Here is a 19,722-nt window from a genome sequence, read left to right as displayed (position 1 = left end):
TAATTTGTTTCTTTACTTCAATTCTTGCCTTTCCACATGCTCTTCTCCAAATGCAAGAATAAATAGACAACATATTAAATCAACTATACTTCAATTAAAAAAAATTTTTTAAAGGAATTAATAAGACAGTTATTTCTTTCACAGAGTTTACAATATAGCTCCAATTGGTGGAGCCTAACTATTAATTAACAGGAACATACATTAATGCACATTATAGCACCCCATTCTGCAGAGTCCTGGGCTGAGCCAATCTCCCAAAGTCCCTTAGAGATGCTTACAACAGAAGTCCCAAAACCTAGGGGGGAAAAGTGTAAAGTTAATCACAGTTCAGAGATTACTGTTGAAAAAACTATGGAAGGAAAAGTAAAGTAACAAAGTGGCAGAAAGAACAGGGGCTTTTGAGTCAGACAGACCTAGGTGTGAGCTCTAAGTGAGACACTTACTTAGTTCCATGACTTTAACAGCAGTCAACCACAGAATAAACATGATGACGATACCAATAATACGGGACACTTGCAACTTTTACCCAAGGTAATAAATGCCGGTCTGTCTGACTCTAAAAACTATTCTCAATGATTTACAGAGATGATATGATAGAGTTAAGGAAAGAGGAATTGACAATTCGGAAAATATATTTATAAATATATTTGACGAGACACTCAAATTCTACTGCTTCAGCATTACAGCATCTAGTGTATAAGATGCTGTTTTGTTTGTTTTCCTAGTCATTACTCACGAACAAAATATTGCACAACTCCAAAGGTCACCACTCACATTATAGTCTGTAAACTTTAAGTGATCGAGTCACAGATATGTTTAAAGTCAACCATCAGTAGCTATAGTCACAAAGTAAAAGATTAAAAAAAAAAAAAGTCTGGAAAGAACTACAGGTTACAAATTGGTCTTTTTCATCCACACCTGTGAGGATCACTATGTAGAGATGAATTTACTAAACTACCTAGGTATCACATGTAGTCGTTGTTGAATCTCCTTCCTTAGCTGGGACTGCATTGATGCTACCTGCTGCTGGGTAAGGGCCTTGTCACAGGTCTGGTAGGTCAATCTATAGCAGAGGCTGACCTGTTCCGTCTTTGGATGCTGAAAACGACTAAGGAATTGTATGGATATGACAGTGTCCTGTGACACTGCTCGGGCCACAGTGTGAAACTCTACTTCATCAAATCTTTTCTTTGTATCTAACCAAAAACTAATATCATGCACATAGTATGGAGGATATAGGGAATAGCTTTTAAAGGGTTCTATTTTCCCAGGGGCAAAATTCTTCAGGAAACGATTATCAAAGGTCCACAACATTCTCCAATCAGAGATACCCCAGACAAGCATGGCTAATAGGTCCAAGTTCATAGACACACACACAAAACACTGGTCTTTGTGTATGATGCTTGTAGCAGATGTGGTAACAGACCCAATAATCAAATCCTTCACACAATCTGGGCCAAAATTTTGAGACTTCACAGTAATCATATAATCTTCCCCAGGTGGCTGAAAGACAAATTCCACTGAACTGCCCAGCTTAGAGCCCTTGAGCAATGTCTGGGTCAGAAGGCTATCTAGAATGCCCTTCAGATGATCCAGTAGTGACTGAAGACAGTCATCCTTCAGATTTTTATTAAATCCAAGGATAAACAAAGTCTCATGAAATGCTGGCATTGTGAAAGGTGAGATGCGGCACTTCTGAAAGACAGGTCCACTGAGGATGTACAGAGAACCTGGGAGGAAGTCTGGTGCTTGGATTAGAGCCTGAACATGAACTAGAAGAGAAGGTCTAAGGCAGACCTTGGCCTGGCTATACGTTCCTTCCTGAGCTTCTTCCTTACTGTCTCTTCTAGGGTTCTTGGGAAGGCTGAGTTCTGAAAATGACACTAGAAAATCCTCCATGTCTTCTGTTGTCCCACCAGTGAGGGACTCAAAATTTGAGTTATCTTCATGGAGACTAATCCAAAAGGCAGATGATAGGATGTCACAGTGGCAGGAAGTGAGAACACTGGTGTCTCCCTGTGGCAGCAAAGGGGAAGCACACTTCAGCCTTTTTAGAGGGAAAGCTTTCCCCAATTCAGCAATGAGTTTCTCATTTATGGTTTTGATAGGATGATATGAAGGTGCTTCTAGGAAACCCCTGTTTAAACACACACAAAAATAAACTTTTTTAACTTAAAATTATTAATAATTATAACGTAGCTAGAATTAAAAGCACAAATAGCTGTATAGAAAAGAATTATCCTTAAGTTGATCTGGAAAGGAAACAAAGAAATCATCTACCATAAAGAGAGATATGTGTTTCAGAACTCTGACAGCCTACAATAAACCAGAAAATACGACAATTTAAAAAAAAAATTTATTAGAGTACAGTTGATTTAAAATGTTGTATTAGTTTCAGGTGTACAGCAAAGTGAATCAGTTATACATATACATATATCCACTCTTTTTTAGATTCTTTTCCCGTATAGGCCATTACAGAGTGTTGAGTAGAGTTCCCTGTGCTATACAGTAGGTCCTTATTAGTTATCTATTTTATATATAGTAGTGTGGATATGTCAATCCCAATCTCCCAATTTATCACCCCACCTTATCCCCTGGTAACCATAAGTTTGTTTTCTACATCTGTAACTCTATTTCTGTTTTGTAGATAAGTTCATTTGCACCCCTTTTTTTAGATTCCACATATAAGTGATATCATATGATATTTGCAGAAAATATGACAATTTTTAATTCTAAAGAGACTTGTGCAGGCCAGACTGACAAGTATTCACAGCATGACATCATTAACAATTAATGTGGCATCCATTCAATGTATGGTTGCCTGATTATCAAGCCAATCAGGATACAACTAGAGATAGAAGTGATTTCTGGTAAAATCAGGTTACCTGTTCAGCTTTCCTACAAGTACTTCTGGTTCTAGAAAAGAAAACCACTGGTCACCCAGTTTGATCCTGGAAATTCTTGGTTGCAAACCTTCATAGGGTAAGCTCCGGGTAAAGATATGGTTCAAAGCACCTTCTACATGAAAGGACTTATCTTGACTCCTGGCAAAATAGACAGCAATTATTAAGACTGTCATTATTAAAGAAAGCAAGTATTTCTAGAGACTGAATCAAGAAATAGACAAGGAAAAAGTATGTCTCTGAGATTTTTTTTTATCATTAGTGAGAGAGATGGAAAAGGCTTAGAACTCTGTTATTACTTACCTATATCCAGTGCACTTGTACCCTGGCACAGCCTCACAGCTGAAGGGATGCACATCACTTAAAATGAATCCCCCTAGAGCTGCCATAGCAACCACTTGCCAACTGTTGTGCCATTCTCTCATGGGCTTATCAGCAGGAGTCCCACCTTGTCCTCTACACAATGCCACATGGACTTCTCCTTCCTCTGCAAGAACATCTGCACAGCTAACGGGGGTAGGGAAACACCAGCCGTTTATCAGAAACAAGTACAAGTTACCATAGGAGTTAGCTGTATATATATGGTTTGGCTGTTAAATAGTTAAAATCAAATCATATCTATTTGCAAAGGTCTATTAGACTTCAAACATGCAAAAAAAAGTAGCTGGAAGTAAACAAAAATTTAAATTCAATGTTCAACTCATAACTGATACTAGTGGCTGACAACAGAGTTATCCAACGTTGTTTTTGTATTGTACATCTATATCTCATTGAAAAGTCAATGTCTGCAAAGTTCCTATATGTGATTCAGCGATCAGGCTGTTCTTCCCCACTTAGAAAGTTGTTCTTTTCACTCCCCTCCTGCCTGTTAACTTAAAATACTGCCTCTGTGAAAAGTTTCATGACAACTATGAGCCAAAGAGACCTCCATTAGTATCATGTGTTATTGTATAATAGTATAAAGCACTGTTTTGCGTTCACAATAATTTTATGAGGTAGTTACTGTTAATATCTTCAGTTTATGGATGAGGAAGCAAAAGCAAGTAAGGATCAAGTAAACTTAATCCCCAAAATCACAAAACTATTAAGTGGTGGGTGGGGATTTGAATGCAGGCAGTCTGGCTCCTAAATTAGACTATACTACCATCATTTCCCATTATCAAAAATAGATGATCCTCCCTTTGCCGAACGAACAGTACATTATGAGTACTTTTATTTAGCATTAAGGTTAAATGTTTGCCTTTCCAACTAGATTGTGGGTTCCTTTGGAGCATTATATTCTCTTGTACGCCATATTTCCCAGACTACCATGTTTGAGCGCAGTAACTATGTAATGTACCTCTTAAACATTTCACTTCTGAGTGCTCACCTCTGGAAAAACTTGGCAAGCAGTTCCCTGTTCTTAGCTACTCCAGCTTTGCGTCCACAGTGCGGAAAGTTAAAATAAATTCGATCAAACTCTCTGTCTTGCAGTTCAAAGGCATCTACCAGCTGGGTGCAGTCCACACCAAAGCGTACCTCGGTACCTGGAACGAAATATAGACAGAAAGATGTCTTAAGACCTGGAACGAGAGAAAACCCCTCCGTAACCTGAACCATGCAAAACAACCCAGGTCTAGGCACACAGCAGGCTCTCTGTAAATGTCCACGTAAAGACCAAGAGCAACCCCCAGATTCCTTGAATCCCCACGTGCCCACCCTTTCCACTTTGGGCGGTGCCACAGCTGGGCGGGGCTTCACGGAGGGGTGGGCCTCGCTACCTCGCTCGCGCAGGCGCTGCAGATTCTCCCGGGCCAGCGGATCCCGGGCCAAGTCGGCCGGGCGCTGGAGACAGGTGGCAGTTATACTGGTGCTCGGATCCAGGGTCTCGCTCAGAGCGGCGGCGAAGGAGAAATTCCCCTCCCCAACCAACAGGAGGCGCCGAGGGGCCATGGCCTCAACGTGCTCCCAGCTCGCGTTCTCGGAGGCGCTCCTTTTTACGTCACTTCCTTCGCCGGTTTCTTGCGGCCCCACCTCTTCACCCGTCGCTGGTTGATGACGCTCTAGAGCGCCCGGTTGTCTTGACAGTCTGGTGCAGCAACATCCGAGGAGGAAAATATCCCTGAGTGCAAAAGCGATACCCCGACCGCCCCGTTCCCTCACTCCCTCACCCTATCGGAAGTGTTAAAATAGATGCCTTTGGGCTTCACTGGTGGCGCAGTGGTTGAGAGTCCGCCTGCCGATGCAGGGGACACGGGTTCGTGCCCCGGTCCGGGAAGATTCCACATGCCGCGGAGCGGCTGGGCCCGAGAGCCATGGACGCTGAGCCTGCCCGTCCGGAGCCTGTGCTCCGCAACGGGAGAGGCCACAACAGTGAGAGGCTCGCGTACCGAAAAAAAAAAAAAAAAAGATGCCTTTGAGCCCTGAGCGACTTCATCACACCTATATGAGGTCACAAGCAGTCACTAGTGCCGAGGGACAGGTCGAAGGTGAGGCGAGTTCTGAGTGAAGGAAGCAGGGCCGGGCTGAGGCCAAGAAGAGGTTGGGCTGTGTCCTGCATCCTGACACAGAGGATTTTCTAACAGCCTTCATCTCATCCGAAATGACTGCAACCCATTGTTACTGCTGTTCGGAATTTCTCCAGGTGCTTCTATTTCCTACCTTTTATTCATGCAAGAAATGTTGAGTGTCTGTTATGTGCCAGGCCTGTGAGAGCAGTTAGATATATGGAGGAACAAGATGTGGCCTGTGATTTCACCAAGCTTGTAGTCTGGTGGAGGATGCACAGCAAAAGAGGCAATTCTGATTTAGTGGGATGCAGTGCTATGAATGGAGTAATTCAGGGTGCTGTGGGAGCACACAGAGGGGAACCTTACCAAGTTTGGGGGTGAAGTGGAAAGATTCCCTGGATGAAGTGCACCTGGGTTGAAAGCTAAAGGGAGGAAAGTACACCTTACCTGAGTCAAGAGGAGTGAAGAGGCAGAAGGAACAATACATGCACAAGCATGATGGAAAAACACAACAGCTGAGTTTGGCTGAAATGTACTTTGAGGGAGAGTGGGTAACAGATGAGACGGAAAAGTTAAGCAGGGACCAGGTCATATGACATTTTAACAACCTTGAACCTTGCTCTGAAAACAGTGGCCAGCCAGTGAAAAATTTTAAATAGGAAGATGACACAATTAGATTTTCATTTTCAAAAATTCTGCTTTCCTATGGAGAAATGATAGGAGGAGAAAAAGGCGGATGGCAAGGAGGTCAGAGAGAAGGCTACTGCAGTAATGGAAACTAAGGCTGATAGTGATCTGAACTGGAACTTGGCAGTGGAGATGGAGGGTAGTGGACTGATTCAAAAATCAACAAGACCTAGTGATTGAGAATGGATGTAGGGAGTTGAAAGAGAAATCAGAGTCTAGGATAAGCCCCAGGTTTCAGACTTGGACAACTGAGTGGGTGGTGATGTCTGTCCTTACAGCCCCAGGGACGGTGTCATCTTGGTTTGCAGTCTGAGTACTTGGTCTGTTGGGCTTTGTAGGACCAGGTACTCTTTAGTCATCATGCTGTTTGTTGACATCAGTGTGTGCATCTTTCTTCACAAAGGCACATGGTGTGAGAGCAGTTACCTTTAAACCTACAGTGTTGGCTTTGTCTCTACCTGTGGAAAAGTGGGTGGGTGGTGACTCCCAAATCATGGCCATCTGGTGATCTGGGTGATCTATATTCTTTCTTTGCTTGGAGAACTGGGAGGGCCAGGTTTGGTAACATCTCTTCCTTTAAAGAACATGGAACGGCAGAGTAAGGTTTTCTGTCACTCTACTATAAAATCTTCAGACAACACAAGCTCCTCAACTTCAAATTACTCAGCTTCAGGGGAGGTATTGTCTTGCTCCTAAACCAAGGGACCAGACTCATCTTTTAACCAAAAGTAAACATGGTTAGGCTTCTGATTACTTACAAAAAATTGAAATTCAGACATTGGTCATCTGGTATGTGCCAAGTACTATTGATTAGGAGGGTAAACAGAAGGAGAGGATACGGTAATGAAAAAGACACAGATCCTGTCCTCAAGGGATCAGTGTAGGAGATTCCACACTTCCTTGAAGAACTCTAACATATGGTATAAATTTATAAATATATAAAGATGTGAACATAAAGTTCTGTGTGAGACAAGTGAAAGAGAAGTTAACTTGAGGGAAGGCATCATGAAAAGGGAATGGCACATCCTGAGAAGTGACATTTGATCTGGGCCCAGAGGGAAGGAAACTGTCATTTATTGATCATTTATTGTATTATCTAGTTATCCAACTCTCATTTCTTCCTGTTCCCTTTGACGATAGCAATACTCTTAGTCCTTAAATTCCTACATCTCAAAATTACCAGAACATTTTCTAGTTCTCCATATAGTATTGGGGGTACTGAAGTTCTCCTGTCTTTTACCGGGGGGGGGGGACATTTAATCTATATAGTCACCTACTACTGCTGATTGAGAGGGCAGGTCAAAGGATTCATGAACTTGGAGAGAAAGAAACTGAACCACAACAATTAAACTGGGAGGAAAGCCTAGATTCTTAGAAGGTGTTATGTTATGCTTGGCGAAGGAAGAGAAAGGGAGGCCTTTTCTCCTCTCTGGTTTGTGCAACAAGCTTTTCTATTCCTGCCTTTTCCCAGAGAGAGTTCCTCATCTCATTCCTTACAAACCCACACTGTGGCAGCCTCGTTAATGCAGATGGCCATGCTGAAGTATGGACAGATTGGAATGATATGTCCAAGTTTTTCCAGTATGGATGGAGATGTACCACTAATGAAGATGCCTATTCAAACCGTACCCTCATGGGCAACTGGAACCAGGAGAGATATGACCTAAAGCATATCGTGCAGCCCAAACCCTTGCCTTCCCAGGTAATCGAACTTTCTCTTCTTTGTTTCCTTCTGTTAGAAAAGGAAATACCAATGACCATTTGAGAGTCAGGAATCTGATAACTTCCAATGCTGAGATCTCTCAGACTTCTGTTCATTGAGTGGTTGGGAAAGGGCAACAGTCCTCAGCTGGAATGCCTATCCCACTTTACTATCAAGTTGACCATTATAGTATTGTAAGGTAATGAAAGGATGGGTAGCATGCTTTTTCTCTTGCTTCTCTTTGGACTTCATCAATCTACAGAAATATATATATATATAATGTCTTCTGACTCAGGGTAGCTTCTTCCCTGGTCCCTGCCTACCTAGACTTGTTGTTTATCTGCATCTTTCCCTTAAATCTCCTAAACAAACAAACCAACAAAGGATGTGAACATTAGTAGGATATAGGCTAATGACATATAGACTTATAGTCAATCTAAAATATGACACAGCCTGTTAGAATTCATGTCATTGTATCCTGTATTTCCCAGTATTGGTTATAGACTCTGTATTTTTAATCTACTACTTTTTCTTTGCAGTTTGGACACTATTTTGAAACGACATATGATACAAGCTACAACAAAAAAATACCACCTTCAACCCATAGTAGGTGGACTATCTTTTTTTTTTTTTTTTTTTCAATACACGGGTCTCTCACTGTTGTGGCCTGTCCCGTTGCGGAGCACAGGCTCAGCGGCCATGGTTCACAGGCCTAGCTGCTCCGCGGCATGTGGGATCTTCCCGGACCGGGGCACGAACCCGTGTCCCCTGCATCGGCAGGTGGACTCTCAACCACTGCGCCACCAGGGAAGCCCTGGACTATTCTTTTTAATTCTTATATTCTCAGGACCTAACTAAATGCTTGGAACATAGAAGGAACACAAATAAAAGTAAATTGAATGAGTGAATAAATGAATGAATGAGTGAATGATTTCTCTGTTTTCTCAATTTTGACATGATTCACTGTCTATTCCCTCACTGTCTATTCCCTCAGAAATAAGAATGAGATTGGTTACTAAGACTCCTCTTTTCTCTTCCCTCAGGGTTTAAGCGAGAGCCTCACTGGTTCCCAGGACATCAACCTGAGCTGGTTCCTCCTCCATACAAATGCACAGAAAAGTCAACTTACATGAGTAGCTATTCAGAGCCTCACATTGAGCATCACTCTGTGTGTGTGTGGAATCCTAATAACTGCCAATTTCAGAGTCCATGATGCTAAGAAAGAATAAGGTTCATTTTTCCAGTGTAGAGTGTAGGAAGGAGCACATTCTAAGAACAACTAAGAATTTAGCTGACTGTAGCACAATCTTACTCTCTGAATAAATAAAGCACAAAAAAATATTCTCTATTCCTTTTTTTTAAACCAAAATTTAAATGTCAAATTTAAGTTAATTATTTCTACTCTTAGGTCTACATTATGGGTGTTGTAGGAAGGCATTAAAAAGAATTATTTCTCTCAAATCTACAGCCACTCTGCTTTTCCCTGCCTTCCATCAGGGGCGGAACTGCAGAATCCATCATGACTTAGGATACATTTGGCTAGATGCTTTCTAGATGTGAGCCTGGTAGTCATGGTCAGATAGTTTACATTTACTGTGACCTTAATGAATATATCCCCTCTTAAGGACTAGAAAAAGAAAAATAACTGTTTATTATTATAGAAGATTTAAAACATACAAAAGTAGACAGAATGGTATAAAGAACTCCCATGTACCATTACCCACCTTCAACAATGGTTATAACCAATCTTATCTATCCCTATCTACTTTCTCTATTTTTAAATTTTTCTCAGAAATTATATCATTTCATCTATAAATAGTTCAGTTTATATCTAAAAAAGATAAGGACTGTCCATTTTTTACTCCCCCACAAAAGTCACCTAAGAAAACTTGATCAAACAAAACAGAGTTATTTATTAAGCCTTTGGCAAGGAAGAACCTCAACTTGACACAGTCTTCATAATGATTGAAAAGGGTGATGTTAGGGTAGGGTATTTTTAGGAATTTGGGATGACTCAGCTGCTTTAAGATGGGTCTTGCATTGTGGGGAACTGGCAGCGATTGAGAAAATGTTGTGAATAGTTTAGGGTTGGTGAACACTGGGAGACAATAGTCTTAACATGGCTAAACATCAGTATTTTCCAATTTTTTTGCTCTCCTGTTTAAGATAACAATATAATATTTGAGAGATATCTCCCATATATTACCTCCCAAACCTTCATTATTTTATGTTACGGGTATAAATATGGAATTATGTTATATATGATGTTAGGTACTGACAAAGTTTTATTTTTTTTCTGTATGGCTATCCAGTTGTCCCCATATTAGTTATTAAAAAGACCATACTTTCTTCACTGCTCTTCAAAGCCATTTTTGTTTTTCATTTTAACATCTTTATTGGAGTATAATTGCTTTACAATGGTATGTTAGTTTCAGCTTCACAACAAAACGAATCAGTTATATATATACATATGTTCCCATATCTCTTCCCGCTTGCGTCTCCCTCCCTCCCCCCCCATCCCACCCCTCCAGGCGGTCACAAAGCACCGAGCTGATCTCCCTGTGCTATGCGGCTGCTTCCCACTAGCTATCTACCTTACGTTTGGTAGGGTATATATGTCCATGCCTCTCTCTCGCTTTGTCACAGCTTACCCTTCCCCCTCCCCATATCCTCAAGTCCATTCTCTAGTAGGTCTGGGTCTTTATTCCTGTCTTACCCCTAGGCTCTTCATGACATTTTTTTTCTTAAATTCCATATATATGTGTTAGCATATGGTATTTGTCTCTATCTTTCTGACTTACTTCACTCTGTATGACAGACTCTAAGTCTATCCACCTCATTACAAATAGCTCAATTTCGTTTCTTTTTATGGCTGAGTAATATTCCATTGTATATATATGCCACATCTTCTTTATCCATTCATCCGATGATGGACACTTAGCTTGTTTCCATCTCTGGGCTATTGTAAATAGAGCTGCAATGAACATTTTGGTACGTGACTCTTTTTGAATTATGATTTTCTCAGGGTATATGCCCAGTAGTGGGATTGCTGGGTCATATGGTAGTTCTATTTTTAGTTTTTTAAGGAACCTCCATACTGTTCTCCATAGTGGCTATATCAATTTACATTCCCACCAACAGTGCAAGAGGGTTCCCTTTTCTCCACACCCTCTCCAGCATTTCTTGTTTGTAGATTTTTTGATGATGGCCATTCTGACTGGTGTGAGGTGATACCTCATTGTAGTTTTGATTTGCATTGCTCTAATGATTAGTGATGTCGAGCATCCTTTCATGTGTTTGTTGGCAATCTGTATATCTTCATTGGAGAAATGTCTATTTAGGTCTTCTACCCATTTTTGGATTGGGTTGTTTTTTTTTTTTGATATTGAGCTGCATGAGCTGCTTGTAAATTTTGGAGATTAATCCTTTGTCAGTTGCTTCATTTGCAAATATTTTCTCCCATTCTTAGGGTTGTCTTTTCGTGTTGTTTATGGTTTCCTTTGCTGTGCAAAAGCTTTTAAGTTTCATTAGGTCCCTTTTTTTTTTAATTTCCATTTCTCTAGGAGGTGGGTCAAAAAGGATCTTGCTGTGATGTATGTCAGAGAGTGTTCTGCGTATGTCTTCCTCTAAGAGTTTTATAGTGCCTGGCCTTACATTTAGGTCTTTAATCCATTTTGAGTTTATTTTTGTGTATGGTGTTAGGGAGTGTTTTAATTTCATTCTTTTACATGTAGCTGTCCAGTTTTCCCAGCACCACTTATTGAAGAGGCTGTCTTTACTCCATTGTATATTCTTGCCTCCTTTATCAAAGATAAGGTGACCATATGTGCATGGGTTTATCTCTGGGCTTTCTCTCCTGTTCCATTGAACTATATTTCTGTTTTTGTGCCTGTACCATACTGTCTTGATTACTGTAGCTTTGTAGTATAGTCTAAAGTCCAGGCGCCTGATTCAGCATATCTTTTATTGTGATAAAATATACATAACATAAAATGTACCATTTTGGGACTCCCCTGGTGGTGCAGTGGTTAAGAATCCACCTGCCAATGCAGGGGACTCGGGTTCAAGCTCTGGCCCAGGAAGATCCCACATGCCACGGAGCAACTAAGCCCATGAGCCACAACTGCTGAGGCTGTGTGCCACAACTGTGGCCCAATACAGCTCTAGGTGAGCACCTAGAGCCCGTTCTCCACAGCAAGAGAAGCCACCGCAATGAGAGGCCCACGCACTGTAACGAAGGGTAGCCCCAGCTCGCTGCAACTAGAGAAAGCCCACCTGCAGCAATGAAGACTCAATGCAGCCAAAAATAAATAAAAAATAAATTTTAAAAAATGTTTTAACTTTGTTTTGTTTTGTTTTGGGTTTTTTTTTTTTGCATTACTCAGGCCTCTCACCGCTGTGGCCTCTCCCGTTGCGGAGCACAGGCTCCGGATGCGCAGGCTCAGTGGCCATGGCTCACGGGCCCAGCTGCTCCACGGCATGTGGGATCTTCCCGGACTGGGGCACGAACCTGTGTCCCCTGCATCGGCAGGTGGACTCTCAACCACTGCGCCACCAGGGAAACTCTTAACTGTTTTTAAGTATACAATTCAGTAGCATTAAATACATTCATAATGTTGTGCAACCATCACCACTATCCGTTTCCAGAACTTTTTCATCATCACAAACTGATTCTCTGTACCAATTAAGCAATAATTCCTCATTCCCCTCTTCTCTTGTCCATGGTAACCTCTATTTTCTGTCTCCATGAATTTGCCTATTATAAGTACCTCATATGAGTGGAATAATACAATATTTTTCTTTTTGTCTCTAGCTTATTTCGCTCAGCATGTTTTCAAGGTTCATCCATGTTACAGCATGTATCCTTTTTAAGACTAAGTCATACTCCATTGTATGTATAATACCACATTTTGCTTCTCTATTCATTTGTTAATAGACACTTGGGTTGTTTTCACCTTTTGGCTAGTGTGAATAATGCTGCTCTGAACATTGGTGCACAAATATTTGTTTGAATCCCTGCTTTCAATTCTTTTGGGTATATACCCAGAAGTGGAATTGCCGGATCATATGGTAATTCTGTTTAACAGTTTGGAAATGCCAGTTTTCCATAGTGGCTGCACTTTTTTACATTCCTACCAGTAATGCACAAGGGTTCCAATTTCTCCACATCTTTACCAACACTTATTTTCTGGTGTTTTGTTTGTTTGTTTTCATTTTATAATAGCCATCTTAGTGGGTGTAAAATGGTATCCCGCTGTGGTTTTGATTTGTATTTTCCTAATGGCTAGTGATCTTGAGCATCTTTTCATGTGCTTATCAGTTATTTGTATGTTGTCTTTGGAGAAATGTATATTCAAGTCCTTTGCTCCTTTTTGAATTGCGCTGTTTGCTTTTTTGTTGTTGAGTTGTACATGTTCTTTATATATCTTTATATATTCTGGATACTAATCCCTAATCAGATACTCTATGATTTGCAAATATTTTCTCTCATTCTGTAGGTTGTCCTTTCACTCTCTTGATAGTGTCCTTTGATGCACAAAAGTTTTCAGTTTTGATGAAGTCCAATTTATCTATTTTTTCTTTTATTGCCTAAACTTTTGGTGTCATATCCAATAATCATTGCTAAAATCAATGTTGTGAAGCTTTGTCTCTATGTTTTCTTCTTTTAGCTCTTATGATTAGGTGTTTGATCCTTTTTGAGTTAATTTTTGTATATTATATAAGGTAAGGGTCTAATTTCATTCTTTTGCATGTGGATATCCAGTTTTCCCAGCACCATGGGAAAAGACTGTCCTTTCCGCATTGAATGGTCTTGGTGCCTTTGTCAATAATCATTTGACTATATATGCAAGAGATTATTTCTGGACTCTCTATTCTATTCCTTGGTCTATGTCTGCCTTTATGCCAGTACCACACTTTTTTGATTATTGTATATATTTTTTGATTATTGTACTTTTGTAATAAGTTCTGAAATCAGGAAGTGTGAATCTTCCAAATTTTTTCCTCTTTTTCAAGACGGTTTTGGCTAATTCAGGCCCCTTTGAGATTCCATGCGAATTTTAGGGTGGAATTTTCTATCTCTGCAAAAAACATTATTGGAATTTTGATAAGAATTGCTTTGAATCTGTAGATCACTTTAGCTAGTATTGGTATCTTAACAATATTAAGTTTTCCAATCCATGCACATAGATGTCTTTCCATTTATGTCTTCTTTAATTTATTTTAGCAATGTCTTATAGTTTTTAGTGTACAAGTTTTTTGCCTCCTTAGTCGAGGTTATTCCTCGACTATTCCTCGAATATTTTATTCTTCCTGATGCTATTGTAAATGGAATTGTTTTCTTAATTTCCTTTTTGGATTATTCATTGTTATGTATAGAAATGCAACTAATTTTTGTGTGTTTGTTGGTTTTATATCCTGCAATGTTGCTGAGCTTGTTTATTAGTTCTAATTTATATTTTTGGCGAAATCTTTAGGGTTTTCTATATGTAAGATCATGTCTTTTGTAAATAGAAATAGTTTTACTTGTTTCTTTCCAACTTGGGTGCTTTTCTTTTTCTTGCCTAATTGCTCTGGCTAGAACTTGCAATAATATATTGAATAGAAGTGGTAAAAGTGGACATCCCTGTCTTGATCCTAGTCTTAGAGGAAAGGCTTTCAATCTTCACCACTGAGTATGATGTTAGCTGTGGGTTTTTCATATATGGTTGAGGTAATTTCCTGATACCTACAACTGAGTTCATAATCTTCAGTCTCAAATTTGTCCATCTTATATATTTCATATCTTGGTGAATTCCATAGTTTTCTTTTATGTGTCTTAACCACTCTTTCTTATTTTTAATATTACATATTGCATAATAAATTCACACAGTTGTCAAAAACAGAAAGCAAGGAATTATTTTGAATCCCCTTTTCTCATCCTTCCCATTAAAACAGATACCAAGCCCTAGAAATTCTATCTCCACATTATGTCTTGATTATGTCCCTCTTTGTTACATCTCTATCGCCTTTGCCATATTCCACTTTCCCATTATTTCTCGCTCTTACCCTTTTGGTTGATGTCTCTATTTTCCATTTTGGTCTGTATTTATCAATCACTATATTGCTCCCAGATTAAGTCTAAAAATGCAGAGTGGATCATGCTACTCTCTTGGTTAAAATCTTTCACTGGCTTTTATAGCCTTCAAAATAAATTTCAAACTCCTTAGCAGAGTTTTCTCTACTTTCTGACTCTTATTCCTCATCTCCCACATTCCCTCTCATATATCTAGTGCTCCAACCAAACATAAATATCAATACCTGCCTGGGCACTTCATGCTGTTCCGCCTTCTAGATGCATTTTCTTCCCTCTTAACCTTGCTAAGTCCTATAAACCATTAAGAATTCAGTCAGACACCCACTAGGATGTCTATAACCAAAAAGATAAATAATTATAACTGTTGGTGAAGATATTGAGAGGTTGGAACCCTCATACACTGCTGGTGAGAATTTTAAATGGGCAGCTGGGCTTCCCTGGTGGCGCAGTGGTTAAGAATCTGCCTGCCAATGCAAGGGACATGGGTTCGAGCCCTGGTCCGAGAAGATCCCACATGCTGTGGAGCAGCTGAGCCCGTGCACCACAGCTGCTGAGCTTGCACTCTAGAGCCTGCGAGCCACAACTACTGAAGCCCGCACACCTAGAGCCCGTGCTCCTCAACAAGAGAAGCCACTGCAGTGAAGTCTGGGCACTGCAATGAAGAGTGGCCCCCCCTGGCCACAACTAGAGAAGGCCCGTGCATGGCAACAAAGACCCAACACAGCCAAAAATAAATAAAAATAAAATAAATTAATTTTTAAAAATGGGTAGCTGCCTTGGAAAATAGTCAGACAGTACCTCAAAAGGCTAGATGGAAAGTTACCATATAATCCAGCAATTCCACTCCTAGATATATACTCAAGAGAAATGAAAACATGTCCACACAAAAACTAGTACATGAATGTTCATAGCAGCATTATTCATAATAGACAAAAAGTGGAAGTAACTCAAATGTCCATCAATTGATGAATGGGTAAATAAAAGGCAGTAGATCCATGTAAAGAAATATTATTTGGCAATAGAAAGGAGTGAAGTACTGATACATGCAACCATATGGCGGATACTTTAAAACATTCTGCTATGTGAAAGAAGCTAGTCACATAGGGCCACGTACTGTATGATTCCACTTATATGAAATGTCCAAAATAGGCAAATACATAGAGACAGAATGTAGACTAGAGGTTGCCTAGGGCTGAGGGGTGGGCATTGGAGGGTGATAACTAATGGGCATAAGTTAGCATCTTGGCTAATGAAATGTCCTAAAATTGACTTTGGTGATGGATGTACAACTCTGTGAATATAAATAAAACCATTAAATTGTACACTTTCAATGGGTAAATAGTATAGTAATGAATGATATCTCAATAAAGCTGTTAAAAAATTTGGTCAGGGGTAACCATCTCCAGGATTCCTTCTATGTCCAGAGTAGGTAATCCTCTTAAGGGTCCCCATAACAGACATTTTGAGTGGACATCGTAGAAACTTGAAATCTACGTCTTTTTACTTGCCTGTTCTTCTGCTCAATTTTTAATTGTGTTAGGGCAAGAAAGCATGTCTTATTTTTGTAGCCAGCACATGGTAGGCACTCAAATAATTCTTGAATGAATAGTCATTGTAAGGGACTTCCCTGGTGGCGCAGTGGTTAAGAATCCGCCGGCCAATGCAGGGGACACAGGTTCGAGCCCTGGTCCGGGAAGATCCCACATGCTGCGGAGCAGCTAAGCCCATGCGCCACAGTTACTGAGCCCGTGCTCTAGAGCCCACGAGCCACAACTGCTGAAGCCCACGCGCCTACAGCCCATGCTCCGCAGCAAGAGAAGCCACTGCAATGAGAAGTCCGTGCACCGCAACGAAGAGTAGCCCCCGTTCGCCACAACTAGAGAAAGCCCATGCACAGCAATGAAGACCCAATGCAGTCAAAAAAATAAAAAGAAATAAATTAATTAAAATATATATACATCAAAAAAATAGTCATTGTAAATCTTCAAAGCAAAGATCAAATCCAGTGCAATATTCAAATAAAATGTGAGGTATTAAATAGAATAGCATTTTTCTAAGCATGAAAATATGTATCATTCCCAAACCATTAGGCAAAACATCCATTTGGTTTCTAAATGTTACATCTTATTGAAATTATATGTATGTACTCTACACACATTTCCCAGATTTCTTCTTTAAAAAAAGATAGTTTAAAAAAGGTAAAGCGCTTCTTAGCACAGTGCATACCTAATAGTAAGTGCTTAATAAATGTTAACTCATATTAAAAAAACAATAAATGCTAATTAGAATTGCCTCAACAAACTTCTGGCATAATTCAGACGTAGGGAATGAAGTAGAATTATGGAAGAGCTAGCTATAAAGCTAAAGAAAAATCCCTCAAATATGCTAGACTAGAAAAGTCCTATACTAATAGCAGTGAACAAATAGCTATAGCAAAGCATGTGATCTGGAAAAGAATAACAACAAAAAACTAGTCTAACTTGGGGATGGTAATAATAAACAAAAAAGGTGACCCTGCACATTCTGAACAAATTTGTCAAAAACATAAATATCATACTCTAATAGACAAAGTGTGATTCATTTAAGATCAAATCATTAAGATTATGTCTGCTTGAGAAATCTGGTAATTCACTAAAATGATTAAAGCTGACACATGGTTTCCAGGGCATTCTTCAGTTTTTTACACTACTTAATTCAGCCTCAGTCAGTTAAGGTGTTTTTGCATACCAGTAACATAAAACCCTCATCAAAAAAGATTAAACAAAAACGAGATGCAATAAGACATTGTGAAGTAAGGAAGCTCTAAAGGTGACCAGTTAAGCAGTTCAATGACCCATCAAGGTCTCGGAGTCTTACCATCTTCTTGCTCAGCCATCATCAGTATATCATGGATGCTCCCTCATGATTTCCAGATGCCTACAGCAATCTGAGTATCACATTCTCATGCTCCAACATGCAGAGGAAGAAAAAAAATCAATCTCTCTCTCTGTCTCTGTCTCTCTCTTTCTCACTGTCTCTCTCCCTCTCCCTCTTCCCTCCCTCCCTGTCTCTTTTTTGGCAAGTCTTTTTAAAGGTAAAAAGCTTTTCAAGAAGCATCTATAGCGAATTTCCTTCCTGTCTCATTGATCATAATTGGGTTGTAGCCCTTTCAAGACTAATCCCTACAGAAGGAAGGGAATTTCCGTGATTGATTTAGACCAACTCTGGCTGGAGCTTGGGAGAAAGAATATGGTGGATACCTAAACCAATCTGGGGTGCTGTTGGCAAGACTGAAGGTGGTAAATAGGTTACTTAGGCAGCCAACAACGTCTGCTACACAGCCATAAAAATTGGCTCTAAGTTTAGAGACATCTGACTTCTGGCTAGATCACAGCATTTCAGACTATTAGGAAGTTGTTTTTTAAGATAAAACATTTTGAACCTGTATAGATTTGCAATGTATATTGTCCTAGCTCCACACCCCTACAACATAAAAACTTTCGACAGTTGTTTCATGTGTCATATTTTAAAAGCATGGCCAATCCCCAAATTGTAGGTTTTGTGAAGGAAAGAGTCCTTGTGAGAAATCAGAAATCAGCTGGAAGAGGGTGCAGGAAAAATAAGAGTTGTCTCTAAACATTTATACCAGGGCTATTTTTCATTAATTGAAACAGAAGTTTGTCTAGACTCACAAAAGTGAAATAGAGGTGTTTTTGTAGAGCAGTATGTCTTTGTTTAAGCTAAATAATATGATCACTTATTGATCTGTTGTTATTCACTGTAATTCTTAAACCTTTTAAAGACAAATATCATATGATACCACTTATATGTGGAATCTGAAATATGACACACCAATAAATAAATAAATAATGAAAAGAGACTTTGCTGGTTGTCCAGTGGTTAAGACTCCATGCTTCCAATGCAGGGGGTGCAGGTTTGATCCCTGGTCGGGGAACTAAGATCCTACATGCCGCGTGGTGCGGCCAAAAAAAAAAAAACTAAACTAAAATATGACACAAATGAACATACCTACGAAACAGAAACAGACACATAGACACAGAAAACAGACTTGTGGTTGCCTGTGGGTGGGGGATGGGGAGGCAAGGATTGGGAGTTTGGGATTAGCAGATACAAACTACTATATACAGGATGGATAAACAACAAGGTTCTACCATATAGCACAGGGAACTATATTCAATATCCTGTGATGAACCAAAATGGAAAAGAATATGAAAATATATATATATACATGTGGATAACTGAGTCACTTTGCTGAAGAGCAGAAATTAACACAACATTGTATAATAAGTCAACTATACTTCAATAAAATTTAAAAAATAAAAAAAATAAGGGACTTCCCTGGTGGTCCAGTGGGTAAAAATCCACACTCCCAATGCAGGGGGCCAGTGTTCCGATTCCGGTTGGGGAACCAGATCCCACATGCATGCCACAACTAAGAGCCCACATGCTGCAACTAAAGACCCCACATGCCACAACTAAGACCCAGAGTGGCTTAAATAAATAAATATTTAAAAATAAATAAAAAACAAAAGTTAAACTTTTTAAATTGTGGGTCAATGGATTGTATATTCCCCAGTCTTAGTTTTAATAGGTGTTACCGGCTAATTAAGGGACTACACCTGAGAGGCTTGTTTGGAGATAATCACTTGTCCTATTGTGATAATCACCTGTCCACCTTGTGAATCAGCTGAAGGCAATGCTTATCAGTAGCAAAATGTCAAAGTTGAGGACACCATCTCCTCCCTGGTGACATGATTAATTTCAGAGACGCACTAGGGCCTTTTATGCATTGTCATCCAGACCTCATTCAGGTTTGTTATTGGAACTGAGGGCCAAAATCAAAGAGGGAGGAGAGGAACTAATATT

The 19,722-nt window shown here is 39.8% G+C and overlaps 2 protein-coding genes across 4 annotated transcripts; one reads left to right on the top strand and one right to left on the bottom strand.

Moving 5' to 3' along the window:
- Positions 1-89: 89 nt before the first annotated feature.
- FDXACB1 (ferredoxin-fold anticodon binding domain containing 1) lies at positions 90-4,880 on the bottom strand. Its single transcript, XM_004324736.4, has 5 exons — positions 4,664-4,880; positions 4,273-4,429; positions 3,207-3,410; positions 2,886-3,044; positions 90-2,137 (listed from the first exon to the last, which is right to left on the bottom strand). The coding sequence occupies exons 1-5, from the start codon at positions 4,833-4,835 to the stop codon at positions 955-957; spliced, it is 1,875 nt and encodes a 624-aa protein (XP_004324784.1). The 5' UTR covers positions 4,836-4,880; the 3' UTR covers positions 90-954.
- CFAP68 (cilia and flagella associated protein 68) lies at positions 4,853-18,719 on the top strand. 3 transcript variants are annotated; one of them, XM_004324737.4, is made up of 4 exons: positions 4,853-5,526; positions 7,551-7,781; positions 8,321-8,387; positions 8,825-18,719. In XM_004324737.4, exons 1-4 carry the CDS (start codon positions 5,485-5,487, stop codon positions 8,992-8,994), a joined length of 510 nt encoding a protein of 169 aa, XP_004324785.1. In that variant the 5' UTR covers positions 4,853-5,484; the 3' UTR covers positions 8,995-18,719. The 3 variants fall into 3 exon arrangements, with proteins under 3 accessions (XP_004324785.1, XP_019797459.1, XP_073664320.1); XM_073808219.1 differs by lacking the exon at positions 4,853-5,526 and adding an exon at positions 5,542-6,757; XM_019941900.3 differs by lacking the exon at positions 8,321-8,387.
- The last annotated feature ends 1,003 nt before the right edge of the window (positions 18,720-19,722 follow it).

Source organism: Tursiops truncatus, chromosome 8 (genome assembly GCF_011762595.2).
Source record: "Tursiops truncatus isolate mTurTru1 chromosome 8, mTurTru1.mat.Y, whole genome shotgun sequence".
NCBI classification, from domain to species: domain Eukaryota; kingdom Metazoa; phylum Chordata; class Mammalia; order Artiodactyla; family Delphinidae; genus Tursiops; species Tursiops truncatus.
This window is presented reverse-complemented; position numbering and strand designations above follow the sequence as displayed.